Raw genomic sequence first — 20,722 nt, forward strand, 5'->3', positions numbered from 1 at the left:
CCTCCCCTTTGCACTGACAACTGAATGGAGCCTGAGGGGTATTCTGGGGCAGGAGAGCTACAGAGGTGATGAAATGCAGAATGTACAGTCAAAAAACTCACAGGAAGTAGTGCAGATTATACTTAAGACTAGGAGGCGTTTGAGGGAGGAGAGATGGACGGACAAAAGGAGGGAAAGGTAGGAAAAGGTAAAAGGCTGCAGAGGCTGAGAATTTAGAGGTAAGAAGGCTGTGGTAAAACAAAGAAATGTCACATGTGTCCGCTCTCCTCTGGCATTTTAAAGAGGATGGGAGGCTTAGAGAATGGCGCTGATAGAAATCAAATTAACGCTCCAGAAAAACTGTATGATTCTCCCCTCCCAGCCATCCTCCCGCCGTAATAGCCTGATAATTGCACTTTAGTTCTCCGACATTCATGCGGCTGGTTTCTCCTCGCCGCGACACATGACGCCCCACACCCCGGCCACATTTGCATACTGGATGTGTCAGTTGCATAAATTACCGCCGCCACTTCCAGCACTGGGCCGCCAAAATAGCAATCATTTTTCTCGTGCGAAGTGGCCCGATCTGTGTGCATGTGTGTGGGACTGAGGCTGTGTCGACTCACTCCTGGATGCCTGTTATGACGATTAATATTATTCTCTGAAGCAGTCCCCTCTAATGGGCTGGCTGTATACCTTTCACTTCTCATTAGAATCAGTGCAGCCCATAATGATTCTGGTTTTTATCTGTTCCTTCACCAGTGTGTTTATGTCTGTGTGTGTGTGTGGTTGGAGATCCAGGAGGAGGATTTGACTCTGAGTTTATTACAGCTGATTGAAACAGGCCTGGTCTATAAGCTCAGTTTCTCATGCCTCTTTACTCAATTTGTTTATGCATGCTTGTGTGTGTTTGTGGACATGTGCGCATTCATCCCTCTGTTTGATAATGCAGGTCCTGCTCACAGCTGTTGTGCGCAGCTGCAGCTTGCATCTACAGGAGTTGTCTGTTCACATTTATGCATGTGTATGTGTGTAAGTGCACTTGTGAATTGAGAGAAGGGGCCGAAGGGTGACGTGTTGTTTGTTCTCTTGCTCATTGTAATTTGTTCGATACATGCTAATTGCTCTAATTTGTCTGTCTTGTTTCTGTTTACCTTTATGTCTCTGTGTGTGTGTGTGTGTGTGTGTTGGTTTGTGTGGTGTGTGCACAGTCTCTAGATGGCTTTGTGTTTGTGGTCAGTCAGGAGGGACGTTTCCTCTACATCTCAGAGACAGTTTCTATCTACCTGGGGCTCTCACAGGTAAGTTTACCTCATCTTCCTCTCATCCTTTCTCACACACACCTGCATACTAGAATAATCCTTTGTATACAAGTTCATTTGCACATATATGCCTGTCTTCTGCTCACACTTTCAAATCTCCCAAGAGTGTGTGTGTGTTTATGTGTGTGAGTGTGAATATCTTTGACTGCACTCTGCGCTCATCTCTGGAGTGCAACTCTCACAGGGGCAATGCTTCTCTCCTTCTCTGCCTCCTTGTACCTCTCTCTCCCAGCCGCTCCAGGCGCTCACCTCTGTTGATTGCCTGTGGCCTCTTGTACTGTGAATGTTAAGTCCTGCCATTTTGCCCAGATGCATAAATAATAACAGTAATTACTGGCCCAGCAATCAAAGTGTCGCCCCAGCGCACTGGGCCTGTCTAGGGGAACAAATCGATAGGCATCTTAAAAGCCACATTGATTGTAGGGAGGGGAAAAAACACCAAGGGGGATGGGAAGATAGATAGAGACAACCAGCAAGGGAAAGAGAGGGAAAGGAAAGGAGAAGAGGTGGAATAGGAAGGAGATGACGAGGGACTGAACAGCAAGAGAGAGGGAGAGACTCATAAAAAATAATTATTGTAACAATAACAGAAGTAATTGAGTGTATTTCTGAGAGCTGTTGTTGGCAATAATAAAGGTTAAGTGGGCTTTTTTTCTGCTTCATACAATAGTCTCTTTGAGAAAACTATTCACATGCCATATGTAGAATGTGAAGCTTATGGTCACTGCTAGTCAATCGCTTGTTGATATTGACTCCATAGTAACCCCTTCCCAACATAACAGCTATTTCAGAGTTCACAATACGCAAAAAAGTTCACAATATGCGTAAAAGTACTTTGCTGAGTCGAGCAAAGTCCAGGTTTAGTCATTTTGTATGACATGACCATAATTAAGGAATGTATTATTGGTCGTAAGCCATGTCAGAGAGATTCTTCATTTTGCTGCATATAGTTTGTTTACAGGACTCTGCAGTTTATGTGGCTTCTCACTGCAGAACCGACGTCTCACTTGTCCCACGATCATGACCACTGCGATGTGTCAAAACCAAAATGATGAAATGAAATACCATCATGGTGGTATTTATGTATGTGTTTTAGTTAAAATAAGTCAAACCCTGCAAATAACAAAAGAAAAGAAAAGAAAAGAAGAAACTAAGTGAAAACAAAATTTCAAAATAAGCTGTCCTTCAAGACTTGAGTCACCTATTTGAGTTAATGTATTTATTTAGAATAGTAAGGTGTTCCCAAATGTTAAATGGTGCTTTATATGATTTCATTATGTACAAGTAGACAAAATTGTCTATTCCCCATCTGTCCATTTTGAGTTTCTTACACTATAATCAAAATTAAAATAATCATAAATTCTCTGTAATAAATTGTAACTTAATTTGGTTTTGTTGTTTTATCATAACTTAACCTTGACTGTAGCTTTCACACTGAAGCATAGATTCCTGCATTCATGGCAGCAACATAATTGGCCTTTGTGCATGCGTGCAGATCTGGTATTTGGGGTTTCAGCTGCATTGCCTTAATATCAAGGATGAGTAGAAGTTCTCTTTTTTTTTCATTACTATCAGTCTAATTGAATCCACTGCTAGAATTCTCAAATATGAGATGTTACAGGGGAACAGCAGATCAATAGTGAGCTACATACCTCAATAACAGCGACACAGACACAGATGGCACTTACAATATACCAAATGTTCAACGCTGTGCAAACACTGACAGATCCACTGTTTTATTCAACTTAATACTGCAAATAATTGTGGTTGCTTGTCAGTGGTGCTATATCTCCTTTACCCTTTCTGCTCACAGAAATACATTCACTAACAACAATAGCGTATGTTATATTGCTACATAGCATAAGTTTTTCTTTTAATTTTGGGAACATAGTTGTCCAGTATAGAGCTCATTTGTTGATTTCAGCTTAACATTCAACAATAGAATAATTTCAGTTTTAATGTCTTTGACCTGAATAGCAGTAGGGAGCTTCCCTATGATTCAATAAAAAGTTGAGAATGAATACATAAAAATGAATATATAAATGTGAATACTACCTTGAGATAATATCTGATTTTCTACCAGACTCATGAAAGATAGATTTTCATAAAAAATTATGATGAAAACAGCAGCTCTTGTCATTCCCCATAATTCACAATGTCATCGAATTACATTCTTTACTATTGTTTTAATTTTGAGACCTCAGCAGCAGAAATTACCCGATTTATGTGTGTTCAAGCTGAACTTTTCTTACACATAAAAAAAAAGGGGGTAACAAGACTCCTGTCACTATTCGGCTTCATTGTCAATTGTTTCTTTTCATTTGTTGATGATCTCATCCCAAAATCTGCTGTCTTTCACCTGTAGCCAAACTCAAATCTGATGTCCTGAAGTACACTCATACATAACTACAGCAAGGTGAGGAGTTAAACCCACGGGGAGCAGCAAGAACAACAATGTTGAATCAGAAACTTATAGGAAAAACAAAAGCTGGCTGTCTACTGCTTTTGCAGTATCCATGCAATATCTTCCTAGTTCCGTATGCCCTGGCAAAGTAGCACATCATCCAAAGAAAAGCAGCTACAAGGTACATGCACCACAGTGGGGATCTCTTCACAGCAACGGAGACGTGGATGGTTTTATCGTGGTCAATAATTTCTTTAAAGTACAGAGTAAAGAAAAAAAAAGATAAATGAAAAAAGTAGTTCTTCAAATGGAATTGTGTTAATACATCAGATAAAACGTAGGGTTGTTTGGACCTGCTGCTGAACTTTGAGTTTTTCCTCTGCAAAAACACATTAAAATCCACACTTTGACACTCACTTGTGAGGGCGTAACATTAACGAGCCAACAGAAAGAGCAACGAGAAGACAGAACACGAAAGGGAGATAAAGAGAGTAAAAAAGAGAACCAGACAGACAATTAAAAGACAAAAAGGAAAAAAAGCAATGGGATAGAAGAGAGGAAGAGCGACAGTGTGAGACAGTGAGTGTGTAAATAGAGCTTAAATGTGCTGTAGGAATGAAATTCGCCTTGGGATTGCCTTGGTAAACAAGGCAGCCGAGGCTTTGGTGGAGATGCTAATAAAACAGAGCTGTTCTTATCAGCTGAGCAGATGGCCTAACCCATCACATCTACTCAAACAGGGCCTAAGCCATCAGCATTCTAATGAAATTATTTATGATCGAAGATTACATTCAAAACCTTGAACACACAACTCTGCGTTTACCTTTCTGAAAAGATGGGAACAGGCGGCTACAGAGGAGGTTTATGATCAGAAAGAGACAGCCAGAAAGGATAGGGAGAATGAGTTGGTGAATATATGAGACGGAGTATACAGTGTGTTTATGGACACAAATGATGAGAAAGAAAAACATACAAAAAGTGAGAAAGGAAAGGTGAGAGGGCGAGAAGGAAAACACTTCGGTGTGCTTTGTTTGGCTAGTGGAAGCGGTCACAGGGGAGAGGAGAAGGACAGACAAACAAACGATGCTCTGAGTGAAAAAGTATAACTGGTGGTTTGTTTTGGAGGGCATGTCGCCCCTGTGGACCGCCCCTGCCCTGTATCTCCTGTCTCCCTCCATCTGACCCCTCTGCCCTGGCTTACACCCTGGGCGGCTCCCCTGACAGTGGGGTTGCTTAGCTGGCTTAGCCCAGGTCAGGCACCTTGACCAAGGGCACAGCCCGCCGCCCACTCCCCTGGCACCTACAGGTATCATTTTTTTCCCCTCATTTGATCTACAGACTGGAAGCACAGGAATAAACCAGGAATGACATATAGTGGGATGGGCAGAGAGCTCGGAAGCAGTGGATGGAGAGACAAAGAATGGGGAGGAATCAGAGGGAGGAGACATGAAAGGGATGAAGAAGTAAAAGTAGTGGCCAGGAGGAGGGTAAAAAAGGAATAAATAGGAAAAAGAGAAGGGAGGAAGGATGGGAGATTGAGGGAGGAGAGAATTGATCTGCGAATGGTTAGTATGCAGCCCCCGCTCCCCCTTCCTCCTATCCCTCCTTCTCCCTCCCTCCTTCTCTCCTCTCCCATCAGTCAGTGAGGGCTGAGAGTATGTTGTGGACCACTGCCCGGATGCCTCATACATATTAAAGCCCCCTGCTATTATTTATATCATGTCTCTCCTTCCCCTGCTTGCTGCCCCTCATCCCCTCCACACAACCATACATACATGCACGTTTATCTCTGCACACACACACACGCACACACACACAGGCACTAACAGACGACTACTCACACAAACAATGACACACAATGACACGGGGAGACATAAAAACAGACAGTCTAGTCACATACACAGAGAAACAGAGGCGCGCCGTGTGCTTGCATACACACACTCACACACAGAAATTTGAATGATCTCGGTCTCTCCTCACGTCTCCCTTTGCGCCACATTCTATACCTGTTTTTATGTCTGAGCCTGACTCATCCTCTCAATCGCTCCGTCTTTTTCTCATCTTCTCATTTCAATCTGATCTATTTTCAATCCCTCCCCCCTGCCTCTGATGGAGTGATATTATTCGGATAGGTCTTAAGCCCTGTAAAGCCCATAAGGACCTATTTGTCTCGCTACCTTGTTTTCCAGTAGCACGGGGCCATGGGGACCGTGTCCCTTTCAAATGGCTGGTCCAGTGTTCTGGGCAGAGGTGAATTTAGAGCTTGTTTGAAAATGACAGTTTGCTTGCTATTCATGAAATACATTTTAGCCGACAGACGGAGAGATGTACGGATCTTTTGTGATTCTTTTATGATTTGAAACAAAAAAAAGAATTCAAAAACTCGAAGTACGGTTCATTCAGCCAAAGTTTAGGGGTCCAAACACCATAATTTTAATTGTCTCTTAATGCTGATTTTAAAGTAAACTAATGAGTGAATCCATTTTGATGGAGCTCAGTAATTACACAGTTCATGTTGCATCTGCATGGAGGGGCAAAGAAGGATCAGAAGGAAAAAAAAAAGCACATTTGTAGATTAAACGTGTAGTGAAGCTTCTCTGGGTCATTATTTTTAGGGTCTTATTACACTGAAATTATGTTCTATGAAATTAGAAAGAATTTGTTAATGATCTTGAAGGGTAGCTGATAGTCAGTCTCCACATTTACCACACTTTGTTACTGCTAGAACAAGTAAGAGGTTTCCACAACATCGAGAAGACATCAGGGAGAAATAAATAAATTAGGCCTCAACGGTGAAACGTGCAAAGTTTTTGCAGTTGAGTTCCAAACACACACCTATGTGCTCTCTAAGACTTACTTTAGCAAAGCAGCTCCTACGATCAGAAATGCTCCTTTGTTAAGGGAAGGATGAGCTAAAGTCCTTCCGGATATCTCCCAGCTTGATGCTTTGACACCTAATAATGAAAATAGGTTATAAGAAAATATAATCCTTTAAATTTTCAATAAACATTTTGAGGATATGTCACAATAGCTCTCCCGTTACCTATGCCGACTGCCAATATTGTTGTCTGTTTAGTTTTTGTTGTGTTTGACTAATTACTTTCAAATCTGGTGGAAGAGATGGAGACAAGAAAAGGAAAGAGAGGGTGGCCCTAGCCGAAATATTTGACACATGCCTCTGAATGTAAGAACTGCTTATTGATAAGTCGGTATCGTGCCGAAAATCTGATCCCACTAAAAAATTCAACTCTCAATTTTGCTGTAAGGCTTCCATATGCATCCAGCTGTGTGTTTTGTATTGTCATATGCAGTTTGACAAGTCACAATAATAATGATGAACTTAAAACTCAATAGAAATGTCTTTTGTTATTTCCTGCAGTGGACAGACATTTTTAACACATTTTATTAGGAATAGAAACGGTCTGAGATACGTTTGACTTTGCAAAAAACAGCCTCAGAACTCGCTAAATACAATACGGCATCTAAACACACCGACGTGCGACAAAAAAATTGATTTTGATAGAGAATTAAAAAGCTTCCTTTCCTTTATTTTGCATTTATTTTTCCAATTTTTTCCCATTATACCATCTCTATGCTTGTATTTTTGCCTCCACCTCGCAAATGCAAAACATTTTTTAAACATATAAAATGAGAGAGCTGTTACAGGTGGTCTACATTCATTAGTACAGGCAACCATTTTCATGTTTTTAAAGTCTGCTGAATGTATGCCAAGTTATTATTTCTTATGGTGGCCATCACGTGTAGTGGGATTAGTATTAGCATATCTATCTATCTATACTTTCCCTATGGGAGGGGTATGGGCATGAATTTTGCATTTTTGTGATACCTAGCATGACTTTTAAACTAATATACCACAGTTAGATAGATAGTTGCTATCTTTTGTACTACCAAACGATGTTTGACACTGCTTTTATAGCCTACAGGACAGCCTAACGAATGGGTTTACCCATGCCTTAACAAATGCTGCATAAAAGTAGAAGCAAGCAGTAAGTGAAAAGTCATAAACAAAATATAAATGAAAACTGTGTAATGCTTTGCAGTCCTTTGTTACTTGCATTCTCCTTGTGGTAAAAATGAAAAGCAGGCTTGAAAATTCAGTTTTCCTTTTCCTGATGACTGTTTTTCTTTAGAAAAATAAGAATATTGCTCATTATTGTAATTTTCAATTCCAGTGTTTAGGGCTCACTGACTCAGCGGGGCTAAACCGCAACCATCCACAGCACCAGTCACGCCTGCATTGACCACACTATCTCACTTAATTCATTATGTATAGTAGTTTAGTCATACATATGTTACTTGAACCGTAAAATATACTCATCTGTATGGGAGATGAGCTCGGGATGATAGGATGACAGTCACATGTCTTTAACTGTCTGTTTAACTGGTCTTGAGAAATGAGCTGGGTAGAGTGTGCAGACGGCAGGACATGATGCAAAAAATGATATTAGATTTTCATTAAAGCACATTGAGGATGGTGGATTAGGGTCCTTATTTGATTTGCTTTGATATTTAGACTGCATGTATATATTGACAACAGAAGCAAACGACGTACGTACAAAAGGGAAATGTTGTCCTCTTTTGCTTCCTTGGAATTCTTACTGTGAAAAGTCTGGTGCCTCTGAAGCCAGCATTTTTCATCAGTACTGTGGATGAAGCCCATCCTGAAAATGTCTGTAAAACGTCAAGGCTGCAGTGTATGTGTGAAAATGTCTTGAAGGCTAATTCAAGGCTTTCAAGTTAGCATGAGAAAACTGAATAACACTTTAAGGGAGCACATGTAGCTTCACTCTTGCTGCAGTTGCTATCAGTCTGTATATATATGCTTCACAAGAGTTCCTGTACTGACTAAAAAATTTGAGAAAGATAAAGAAAAGGGTCAGAAAAAGGAATCCGTGTGTCCTTGCTGACTTATTCTTAATAATGAAAGATAAATATGTGGGTTACACCAAACGTCCTTCCACATTCTCTTCTCAAAAACAGGTCCTGGTCCTTCTCATAAAACTAGAGTGACACCCAGTTGACACCCAGTTGCAACGCCTAGTTTTCCTGGCTCAGGTGCAGCTGACACTTATAAGTGACAAATCCATAAAATCTGCTTTGTGTCAGTCTCACAAACTTCCCTTAGAATGGTTCAGTATCTTACAGGTGGCCCAATTCCTAAACGCAGAGCAAAAAAAAAAACTGAGACCAAGATTTCTTGGACTTCAAAAACTCCACCCTTTTATCCTCCTCCCTCACTCTGAGGAGTTTCCTTCATCTTTCCTGCCCACCACTGGTCACTCTCATTGCCTTGCTCCCACTTTCCCTGTTCCTTTTCTTCCTCTCCCCGGCTGTGATGTCCTTGAGAGCCTGCTGAAGCTCCCATAAAGCCTGCAGTAAATGGCTCTAATCCGGTAATAAATGGCTGTGTCCTACAGACAAGGGTGTGAGGCTGCTGCAGCTATGGTTTTATCTGATGGAATGGTATTGCTGCACATACACACACACAGGAAAACATTCACAGATGTAATAGAAGCTGCATAGGTGTGTGTAAGCATGCATGCTCCCCCCTCTCTGTTTCTTTCCCTGACGCATATGTGCACACACACACACACACACTCATTTATACGGCTTCACATGGAAACACCTCCTCAGCTTGTGCTGCTTTTATGGATGGCATGCAAGAACAGCCCCATTATTACCTTTAAATGATTAGAGATGCGACTATGATGCATTATGATGATAGAATCATAGACAGTTGTTTCACTGCTCTTCATGTCTGTTGAGAAAGACTTTAACTGAATGAATGAGCAGGAAGGGACACAGAATAAGAGGAATAGTAATGTGACCTTTGGAGATTGTTGGAGTTCACCTGTTTTTAATCAGCAGATACAATTGATTTTTATCTCCCCTGGTTTTATTTGTGTACTACTGTAGTGACATGGTCCTCTGAGAATGAAATGTGTGTGTGTTGGAGAGGGGGATGTCTTACAACCTCCACATTCCTTGTTGAGTTGTAACCCAGAGCGGTGCTTTCATTTTCCTGTCATAACGTATATTGATTTTTCCTGTGTGTACTGTACTCGCTCACATGCAGTTATCTCTGCTCTAAGGGTCTGGTTTTGATTGGTGTATATGCTGCTCTTCAGGTGGAGCTGACTGGCAGCAGCGTGTTTGACTACATTCACCCAGCGGACCACGTTGAGATGGCTGAGCGGCTGGGAATCAGGCCGCACCTGCGGGCTGAGGCTGGCTGCCACACAGCCCCCGAGAGCGCTTCCAGCTCTGCATCTGCCTCGTCCCATGCTGGTACCCCTGAACCTGGTACTTTTGTCTTGTAATATAAGCAGTTAGTTTTTTCATTAATTCAATTAATGTAATTTAAGACGAATGAAATAGAAGGGATATTTTTGTCTTCCACAGCGGCTCCATCTAGTCCTCATTCTCCTGCTGATGAGTCTCCAGACCGTGGCTTCTTCATCCGCATGAAGTCCACACTAACCAAGAGAGGCCTGCATGTCAAGTCTTCTGGATACAAGGTATCTGAGGGAATGATGTACCATTTGTAGTTAAAAACATGGCGTCCGGAGTCATGCATACTTTAATTTACCAGCTTGTTCTTTTGACGATCAAATAACAAGTAGAACCTTGTTATTTTGTTTTGTGCTGCCAGTGTTTCATAGCACCGTCACATTTTATGGTTGTGACCTTATTTTATACCGAACCACCTCACATAACACATTTTACTGCACTCTCTGTTGTAATACCAGAGCTGCTACTTTTCCTTTTTTTGCATTCATTATTATGTTCAATGTTTATTGTTGAATGTTAGATTTCTGAGCTCCTTTTTCCTTTTCTCCCTTTAGTTCTTTATTGTCTCTCAGTTCATTAATCAATTGAAATTCTAAATGGATGTAGTAATTAGTTATCTTCCTGCAAATCGGGTTTGTGCGTGAATTAATCTACTCTGCTTGTCAGGTAATCCACGTGACAGGACGAATCCGCTGCCGCCCTGCACTTGTTCCAGGCGCCACGCGCTCAGTCCGTCGTCCAATGGGCCTGGTCGCTCTGGCGCACACGCTTCCGCCCTCCACACTTAATGAAGTCCGCATGGAGAGCCACATGTTTGTCTTCCGAGTGAACATGGATCTGCAGATCACATATTGTGAGAACAGGTAAGGGGTTGTCTTTTTGTACGAATAACAAGTGTCACGGCACAATTTTAAAATGTGCGAAGTTTTCTGGAGTGCTCCCACATTCAAATGTTTTCTTGAGCTGGCAGAGTACCCAGCCACTTGATGAGTTTAGAAGACACATCGTTTTTTTTTTTTCATTCTGCATTGCTTCACAGGATCTCAGAGTATATGGATCTGACCCCAGCAGAGGTGGTGGGACATACCTGTTATCATTTCATCCATGTAGAAGACCTGGAAAATCTCCGGCAGAGTCATGAGGACTGTGAGTCAGATCCATATGCACATATAGTGAATGTTATTCATTCATATCCCCCTTATTCCTCACAGTATGTGAACTTGAGGGGGATGGAGGGCTTGGAAAGCCTGTTGAAGAGTCTAACTGTTCTGTTGTTGTAGGCGCCCTCTGCTGCCATCATCCTGAACTGCCAAACCAATAACAGGCTGTTTTTATTCTGTCCCTCTTCTCCTGTTGTACACCCTCTTTTCCCACCTTCCACCGGTCTCCCCATTAGTGCTAAGGAAAGGCCAGGTTGTGACGGGTTACTACCGGTGGCTGCAGAGGAGAGGAGGCTACCTGTGGATTCAGTCCACCGCCACTGTCTCCATCAACCATAAAGCCCCCCATGAACGCAACGTCATCTGGGTTAACTGTGTCCTGAGGTCAGTGTAGACACAGTCTGTTGTCTGATTATGAGCCCAGTTTAGATATGCAGACACCACACTGTCTGTGTACAAAAGAGCCATAAAGGGATAGATGATGAAATGTGATGGGATCATTGGAGGAGAGTTTTTCTGCTTTGAACGTGAGAAAACTAGTAAGAATAACTGACATCACAGCAAAGGACATCCCCTTTGTCTGCTAAAGCCAAAAGAATTGGTTGAATTAAGAAATTAAATACACATATATACTGTATATATGTATATATGTTTGCTAACTTGTTTAAATGTATGTTTTCTAAAAAAAAATCTAGTAATATGAATTAGTTATTTGTATGTCCAGTCTTTGATGAAGTCAAAGTTTTACAGTAAGAAACTGTAATCTTTTCCACTGTACATCTTTAAAATGCTGATTTGATTCTCCAAAAAAAGGCTTTGAAACTGGCATAAGACGTTTAAAATCCCTTCACTGTGGCTTTATACATACATTACACTTTAAATGTTGCTTTATTCTTGGATCAGTATTTATCTATTTACTGCACAGACCTTTACAAAGCTGGCTTATATATGCACACACTGCACACAGAATACAGCAAAATGCTCACTCAACAACAGAGCAATCAGACAAAAACAAGAGGAGTAGGCTGAATTTCAGTGCTAATTAGACTGAAGCTATATAATTAGTACAAATGGATGTCAGAATTTTAGGTCTGAATGGTGTTTTAGTTAATTAGTGCTGTAATTACAAGTGCTCATTAACTTCTCCAACAGCCTCCTCCTTGTCTGAGCTTAACTATGTATAGGTGGGCTGTTAAGTGGGGCATAGTGTGTGTACGTGTGTTTTTTATGTGTGTTTGTTTGTCTTGAAGGGTGGAGTCTACTCAATGCGTTTATTTGCATGTGCTAATGCTTGCGTTTTTGTGTTAAGGGCTGTTTGAGGGGTTTATGCGTGTTAGCTGAAGGTTATAGGGTGTGAGGCAGTTTGGCTATTGGAGGCTGTTATTAGGCTGATTATATGTTGTTTCCATCTCTAAATATTCACTCAAGCCAGGACAGCACTAGTAGTTTTTTATTTATTTTTTATTTTTAATGTAAGTGGCTTTAAGTGGTTGATGATTATTTGTGTATACATTTATTTTTTCTTCCTCCCTTTTCCATTTTCAAATCTTTCCATCCAGTCGAACGGAGTTGCCCGACACTCCCCTGGATCTGCTCCAGCTACCAGAAAGCATAAGAGCGGAGCGACTTCGAGTTAGTTCGTCTCCCACTGACAGCTCCCCACAGACTCGAGGTACTGAACCTTACACATTACTATCTTCCCATGATATCTCCTGACAAATGCGAACACCTATGCGTGTGAACACCTTCTCCTCTCATTAAAATCTCCCTTCCTCTTCAGGCCCACAGCCAGTGAAGGGCTCAGTGGGAAAGAATGACCCTGACACTAAAGGCAGAGAGAAATTCCCCACCACTGCCATCCCGTCAGAAGACAAGAGGAAGCGTCCTCTGAGGTCCGATCCTGAGGGTGCACCTCCCGAAAGCCGTCGCAGACTGGAGGAGCTCCGACAAACAGAGGAGGCGGTATCGGCCTCCTCTGACCTGGCAAGCGAAAGCGAGGGTGAGGACGATGAAGAGGGGGAGTGGGACCAGGGGGGAGACAGCGACAGATTGAAACAGGAAGACAGTGGGGGAGGAGGTAAACAGAGCAGAGGAGGAGACACCCCGACTAGAGGGGAGAGGGCAGGGAGGATGCACAACGGCCGGGCAGTGATCCAACAGCTGAAGAGTGTAGTGACCCCGTCTCCCTTGCCCGGCAGCCCCAGCATCAAGACTGAACATGAAGCCCTGACCACTGGAGGGCGCTGGGGATCACACACACAAGCCTCCTCCACTCATACACACACCTCCCAGCCTCAGCCGTCACACCCCCACACACCTGCCAGCAGTCTGAACGGCGACAGCCCCACCACCCCGATCCCCGACTCTTCATCCAGCAGCGAAGCCCCGCCGAAAGGCTTGTTTACCCCTCCCTCCCCTGCTATGTCCCCTGCCATGTCTGTGTCCTCCCCGCTGCCCCGTGAGGACAGGCCTGTGTCAGGGGTGGTCAGTCGCAGCAGTGGTGGTAGCACCGGTTCAGGTAACAGCCCCGACTTTGAGCTGCTCCAGAGACTGGCTGCAGGCGGTGCAGCAGGGCGGGTCCTCTTCCACCCCCTTGCTCTCGGCCCGCAGGGCCCTCAGAGCCTGTATGCCCCGAGCACTATCCGCTACGCTCCACCTGAGCTACCCCCCTCTCACCACCACAGTGCGGGACACAGTGATGGCCTGCAGCTACGCTCAGACCACCACAAGGGACCCCCACCGGCCTTCTTCCCTCACCTACAGCGGCTGGCCGGCCTGCCACCCTTCAGTGGTTTCTCCCCATCTGACAGCCCTTTCTCCTCTGGCCTGCCTTTCTGTATGAATGGACTGAGGGGGGCTGCAGGGACGGAGGAGGACTGAGTCTTGCAGGGGGAGGAGGTGAGAGGTAAAAATAAAAATGAAGGACTATGTGACGTGACAGGACAGACAGAGAGACGTTGAAAAGGGCAAGAGAGACAGAAAATGGTAGGACATTAAGCCTCTAAGGACAATACTAATTGGACAATGAGTTGAATAACTACGATGTAAAGCATGTGACAAGCTGCTGCCATAGGAATTTCCTGTGGACAAGTGACAGCAACTCTCAGAGAAAACAGGACATGGAAACTTTGACTGGCTGTCCCTCAAGACTTTTCGTCTCCACAACAATAATGAACTCTGCTCTGTGTCTTTCTCTAGATGACTGTGTTGATTTATGTGTCTCTTCCACTCAGAGAAGCCATATTGTATATAAAGACAAAACCATGAAACCCCTCAGCTCACATCCTCGTTACCTTCACTCCAATTAACCCAATTAACCCTAAAAACCAGAAGAAAGAGATGGACACTTGTCTGTGGAGATGAAAGTGACTTTGGGATAAAAAGATTTTTTTTTTTTTATCATTGCAGTATTATACAGAACATCTCTTACACTGTGCTCCAGATGATAATTTGATTTTAGGCTTTCCTTTAAAATAGATGGAGATAGCCTTTTGTTGTTTTGTATTAAGACTCAAAATAATAACAGAGAATTTTAAAAAAAGCATTCATCTGTCAGCCATACTTAAAGCACACTGTTGGGACAAGAGTATGAGAAATGTAGTCCCAGACATTCCAGTATATATAAGGGAACAAAATGCAATGCAGGCAGGATGTGACTTCTCTTGTTTGATCATAAGATGGTAGTTTGTTGAAATAAGTGTTAATTACAGTATATTCTTTACGATGCTGCAGTTGTGTTTGTGTATGCAAGCCATATAATTGTTTTTTATGGTTTTTGATTATTTTTTTTGTTTTTATAAGCTCAAACACATGGACGAAGGGTCTTAAATATGTCGTAACAGACGAAAATAGCATACTTTTATTGGATGTCCACTATCATCCGAATCCTTTTTTTTTCTGTTTGTTTTTTCAACTCTGAAACTGAGAATGTTTTAGGAGAGGAAATGGTGCTGGACAGAAGTGTTTTTGTCACCTGGACCTCTGTGTTTTTCTGAGCACTTAGTGAAATCTGTCCTGCTGTGAACTTGAAGCACTTCATGACTCAGACGTGTGATCCTGTTAAAACAGAAAAAAAGCAGAAGTGGTCACTAATATCATAGCCTAACTACAGCGGAGGGGAAAAGTGCTCATATAAAAAGGAAGATCATTAAACAAACGACATGTTGTCAATAAAATATGACCATTAGAGGTCAATAAAACAACCGAATTATTCACAGACTTAATTCAATTCAATGATTTCAATTGGAAATTAAGTTTTGAAAAGTGGAAATATGAAACACTTTAAATCTCTGCATCATACCGATCCATTACGATTCTTCTCAGACTGAGAAAAAAATTGTCTAGTTTTAAATTAGAACAGGTATTAAATGAGATCCTCAAACAACGGAGAATTTTCATCCCAAAAACGTAGTGATTAGAACTTGAAAAAGTGACCCTTTTTAATAAAACGCTGGCATGACTGCAGTCAGACGTACTATTAAGAACTTAGTAAAGTTTAACAATGATGAAAAGATTATATAAAAAAAATTTTCTAGCACTTTGGAATAAAGTATTTTAAACCAATCTATGAAATACATGGACGTTTATGTTGTCTGTTGAAGTCGATGGCACTTTTTTTTTCTTCTTCTTCTTCTTTTTTCTTCTTTGCCTCTAAATTGAGATTATTGTCGATAGTCTGACCTGATGGTTCACTTTATGTGGAAAACTGTTCATCTTCCTATGTCTAACGGGGAAAAAATTGTTTAGATCTGGTGTGTGCAACAAACCCGTACTGTAGCTGTCACATACAGACGCTGTGGGCGTATGCGCACAAACGTGTTTTCGGGTGTTTACTGGTATAAAATGTGTGTATGAATGGGCGAGTGTGCGTTTACTTGTTTGTGGTTGTCTTTTGTTTCTGTTTTTTCTGTTGTTGTTGTCGTTAAATAATACAGCTAACCCCTTGCCCATCACTGTGAATCTAACATTATCCCCTCCATGTTTGTGAATACTTCACCCAACCATCAAATGAAATGAACAAATGTAAAAATAAAAACTGTGATACAGATGATGATAATAAAAAATATTCCAGTAGAGGAGCACAACTCAAGCTTTTGTCGACTCGTTTCTTGTTCACGGATGTAAATTCCGTTCACGTGAGATTTCATTTGCACTTTTGGAGGAGAAACAGGTCTGTTCCTCACATTTGCAGATTATTTGTTGCTCTTGATATTCGTCACAGCATGCATTTTATTGGAGCATTTCGCAGGCATTTAGGTGCAGGGTTTTAATGCATGCCTTTGAATAACATACATTCGAATAACCCACGGAAAACCGCAACAAATTAGACAAATCATAAGCACGATGAATACAAAAATGTCTCTTCTACTGAAAATAGCTCTCCGTTTTGATACCATATTATCAACAGAGCAAGTGGACAATCTTGCATGTTCCTGAGGTGGACAAAAACAATATTAATCCTTAATAAAAATCAGCATGTGGAGCAGGTGAGAGCGTTCCTGGCAGGACACAGTTGAGTGTTATGGATTGAGAAATGACTTAGACATAAATTGATCTAAAATGAACACAAAAGAACAGAGAGTGCGTCTCACTTATCAGAGACTATATATGCGGGTGCGCGTCACATCATATGTGTGTGTCGATCGGTGTTTTTTTTGGCTGTGTGTCTGCGAATGCGTGTGTGCGTGTGTATGCATGTGCGTGCATTTCTGTGAATTTGTGTGTGTTGTCTGAAGCAGCCCCAGGGAGGGGCTCTGACATTGAAGACGGGTTAAATCCTGTTTTACATTCAAGTGGCAGGCCCTAGTTCATTAGAGTGAGGATCATTCCTCCTCAAGACCAAAGGAAGTGCATACTAAACAAGAGCAGTTGTTGGGGAGAAAATGCCATTGTACGTGCAAAACCGTATGCACTGTATAGGAGGGCGTGTGTGTGAGTGTGTGTGCGTGCGTGTGTGTGTGTGAGAGTGTTTGCTGATGAGCTGGGAGCAAGGCTGCAAAACAACCTCTCCTCTTTATCTCATAATGTCTTTGTATAGTGAAGTAAAGGTGTGGCTTGAGCAATTGAAATCATTGTGCACTTTTTATGTGTACGTCTGTGCATGAGCATAAGTCATGACAGCCTCCCTGACTGTCTTCTACTCAGCCTGTCATTGAGTCACCCATACGCCCTCTCTGTCACTAACTTTGATGGCTTATCTTACCCCCTGAATTAGAGTCGTGCTCCCAGGGGAAATACCTCAGCACATGTAAATGGATTTGAAAGGCTACAAAATAAGAGAAGAATTGATAGAGTAAAGGGATGGAGGGAGACATACAGACTTTTTGCACCTCACCTTGGTGACTATTCCTCTCGTTATTCTTCCTCTTCTACTTTTACTGTTTTAATCTGTGTTATTGTTTCTCCGCACTCTTCTCTTTCTTCTCTCAGCCAGGAGAAGGCCAATCCATACTTAATGCCATTCTCAAGGCAGATCCTTTGATCCGTACATATGGCATTTAACACCTGAGAGCAGATGAGCACCCTGCTCTCAAAATAAGCAGGAGGTTACGACTCCAACTTTCAGGGCTGAGAGTGAAGATGTGAAATTGAGGTTTGGAGATGCATGAGGCTAGACTTGGGTCGGCTGTGTTGTGGTTTCTATAGCTGCTCAGGGTCTGGGATAGATGGTGTTTGTCAGTGAGGGCGCGTCTCCTGCCTCTGGGCACCCTGCCCTTTAGACGCGCCAGGCCTCAGGAGCCTCCTGCATGCCAAACAGACCTGTGCAGTGAGATGCAGCCACGGAGGAGAGGGGTGGAGAGGAGGGAGGGGAGGACAGGCGAACGTGAGGTGGAGTCCAGAAAGAGAAGACTCCAGGGTGAAAGGGTAGAGGAGGATCTGAGGGAGAGAGCCGAGAGGAGCTCAAGGGGGAGGAGGTGGGGTGATGGTCACACTGCAGCAGCCATCCAGTCGCACCCTGCATGTGAAACACAACTGCACTGAAACGCCTTGGGAATCAGTGAAGGAAAGGCGTGAGGAGGCAAAGGAGAGGGGAGGAGAGGAAGAGAGGGTGACTCCGAGGTGAGTCTCGACAGCAACACTATGTGTCGATGGCTGGGAGATATCACAGACCTTCGCCCCATCCTAGTCAAAGATAGTTATCACAGACAAAGCCTTGCCATCACAACATTCCCACACACACAACAACCACACGCTGCTACATTCAGCTCATATACATGCATGCTCATGAGCAGCTCATTATAAAAATTATGCATGTACAGCAAGCGCAGTTTGTACATCTTTTGACTCTCTCTGGTGGAAGACTAACTACAGACTCTGACAGCACTAACACATTATAATTGGAATGTTTGCATAATCTTGAGAAATGTGACTACCTTTTTAGGGGCAATGATTAAGGTAGTCTGTTTCTTGTTATTTAGAAGACAGCTGCACATTTTGTCTGCATTTTCCATTAGAGTATTTGTAGGTATTTATGTTGGTGTTTTTCTGTTCTTTGTGAGCATTTCAAACTCCCATTACGTCTCCACCATAAGGTGGAGACGCTTAAGTCACATCTTAAGTAGCTATTTCTTTCATCAAAATTGGGGAACATGCCCTAATGTTATATGTACATTTGATGGGTGTTATTGAGAATAATGGCACTGGTTTTAAACCCACTTTAGACCACAAACATCCTAAAGGAAAGCACAACAAAGTAAAAAGAAAAGAGGAAAAGAGGAGTTTTCTTTAACTCCAATTTACGGCTGGCTGTGAGACTTCGAAGGAGGAGTGAGGATTCGAAACAGCCTTGATACCTTGGGAAATGCATATTTCTTAAGATAAAGGAAAGCCGTTACCTGAATAAACACAAGATGAAATCTCTGACTGCTAAAAAACTCTCAGCAGAGGCTTGGATGGATCTGTTAGTGGGACGGTGGATGAATTAAGCAGTAGGTTTTATTTTCAGGCTCACATTTGACGCATCAGTCTGCATTCAATTAATACATTCCTGATAAATATGCTGATCATTTTCTCAGTTAATTGCTTGCTTAGTTTGTGAAAATTATTGAGGCTTTCCCAAAGCTCAAAGTAGGATGATTGTAATGGTTGCTTTGTCCACAGAACACTTCAGGAAAAAAAAAAAAGGTTGGAAAGGAGAAATGTTGGCACTATTTTCAAAAATAGTTCTCAGAAAGGTGTTTCAGTCCTACATCTAAATGCTGTTAAATCTAAGACAAAGCAAAATGTTTCAAACGTTTTACAATGAATTTACTTAAAAGAAGTCACTTACAATATTGTTCTCTGAAATATGGAAGCCATGAGAGGCCACGCTTATTTTATTAATTCTCTTTTTTAATTAGATCATATTTCCAGACCGTGAGTTAATTATCTCATTATCTCACGATAGCAAAGCTAGGGATAATGGGTTAATTATGACATTATCTGGAGATAACAATTGAATTGAATTGAATCTTACTTTATTAATCTCAAAGAGGGAAATTATCTTTGCAGCATAAAGATCAATAATAGATATTAGTTGTTCGTCGTTTAAAAAAAATCATCGTGTATAGTCGTTGCTGTCGGCAAGAATGACCTCCAATCTCTGTTGCAGTGGGGCTGAAGAAGCCTCTCACAAGGCAGTTGTAGTTGTAGTTTCAATCTACGTTATCTTGAGATCACAGGGCTTGTTTTCCTGTGATAATGGGTTAATATGTGTTTGGTAGCTTGAGTAAAGTTAGTTTTCCAGTCGCCACAAACAGCCAGAAGTTCAGCCACTGGCCGAAGTGTATCAGAGTTGGTTAAACTCTTACCTACGCCCACAGATGCTGTCTGTACATAAGAGCAGACGTTTACTAAACTCAGCGCAGCCAATAGAATTACGCATGCATTCCTTCAATGACTGCTGTACGCCCTTCCTGTCGTGGCAGGGACAACGTACGACGAAGCTCGGCGTTCATTAGTGTTTTTCGAGAAACCAAAGCATGTTTTCTCAAGGTAACGGGTTACTATGGCTGTGTTGTGATCTCAACAAAACAAAAGACAGATTTCTCAAGAAATTACATTGATTAATTAGTTCTCACACAAAGCGAGCTTTGTTATCTTCAGACAGAATAATCAACTTGTTATCTCAAGATAACAACATCAAAATATGAGCCAAGGCCAATCTCTGCCTCGGTACTGAAAGGTGCTGCTCCAGTAATAAAAGCTCGATAACCCTTAGTTCATAATAGCAGAGCTTAAGTAAAACCGATGTTTCATTACTGGCTGCCATATCCTCTTCAGGACCTCTAGTTGCCTATCTTTTTATTGATTGCATGCTAATTTGCAACACAGTATAAAGCTCATTTACAGAAACGACAGCCAATTTAAAAATCTTAGCTCATGTTAGCCACAGGCAAATGCATTATAAGTCAACATTATATCATCAAAAAACAACTTTCAACTTCCTCCAGTTGAACCGTTTTGACCACAAATAGCCCTATGCTCAACCAGGATTGATTTAGCCACATATTACTTCAGGAAGTTGACTGATCTTATGATAAACCTTTTGGAGTCAGCAACATATT

The 20,722-nt window shown here is 42.0% G+C and overlaps 1 protein-coding gene across 1 annotated transcript in view; it reads left to right on the top strand.

Annotated features, from left to right (window-relative positions):
• The window catches only part of npas1 (neuronal PAS domain protein 1), a 42,771-nt gene extending 26,518 nt beyond the window's left edge, over nt 1-16,253 (top strand). The window contains exons 5-12 of the mRNA XM_072392432.1: nt 1,191-1,280; nt 9,855-10,029; nt 10,129-10,244; nt 10,684-10,880; nt 11,057-11,163; nt 11,414-11,561; nt 12,737-12,849; nt 12,958-16,253. Coding sequence (XP_072248533.1) covers nt 1,191-1,280; nt 9,855-10,029; nt 10,129-10,244; nt 10,684-10,880; nt 11,057-11,163; nt 11,414-11,561; nt 12,737-12,849; nt 12,958-14,057 — 2,046 coding nt within the window. The 3' untranslated portion in view covers nt 14,058-16,253. The remainder of the gene's footprint in view (nt 1-1,190; nt 1,281-9,854; nt 10,030-10,128; nt 10,245-10,683; nt 10,881-11,056; nt 11,164-11,413; nt 11,562-12,736; nt 12,850-12,957) is intronic.
• Nucleotides 16,254-20,722: the final 4,469 nt, after the last annotated feature.

Source organism: Leuresthes tenuis, unplaced genomic scaffold (assembly GCF_036924035.1).
Source record: "Leuresthes tenuis unplaced genomic scaffold, fLeuTen1.0.hap1 SCAF_9, whole genome shotgun sequence".
NCBI lineage: Eukaryota > Metazoa > Chordata > Actinopteri > Atheriniformes > Atherinopsidae > Leuresthes > Leuresthes tenuis.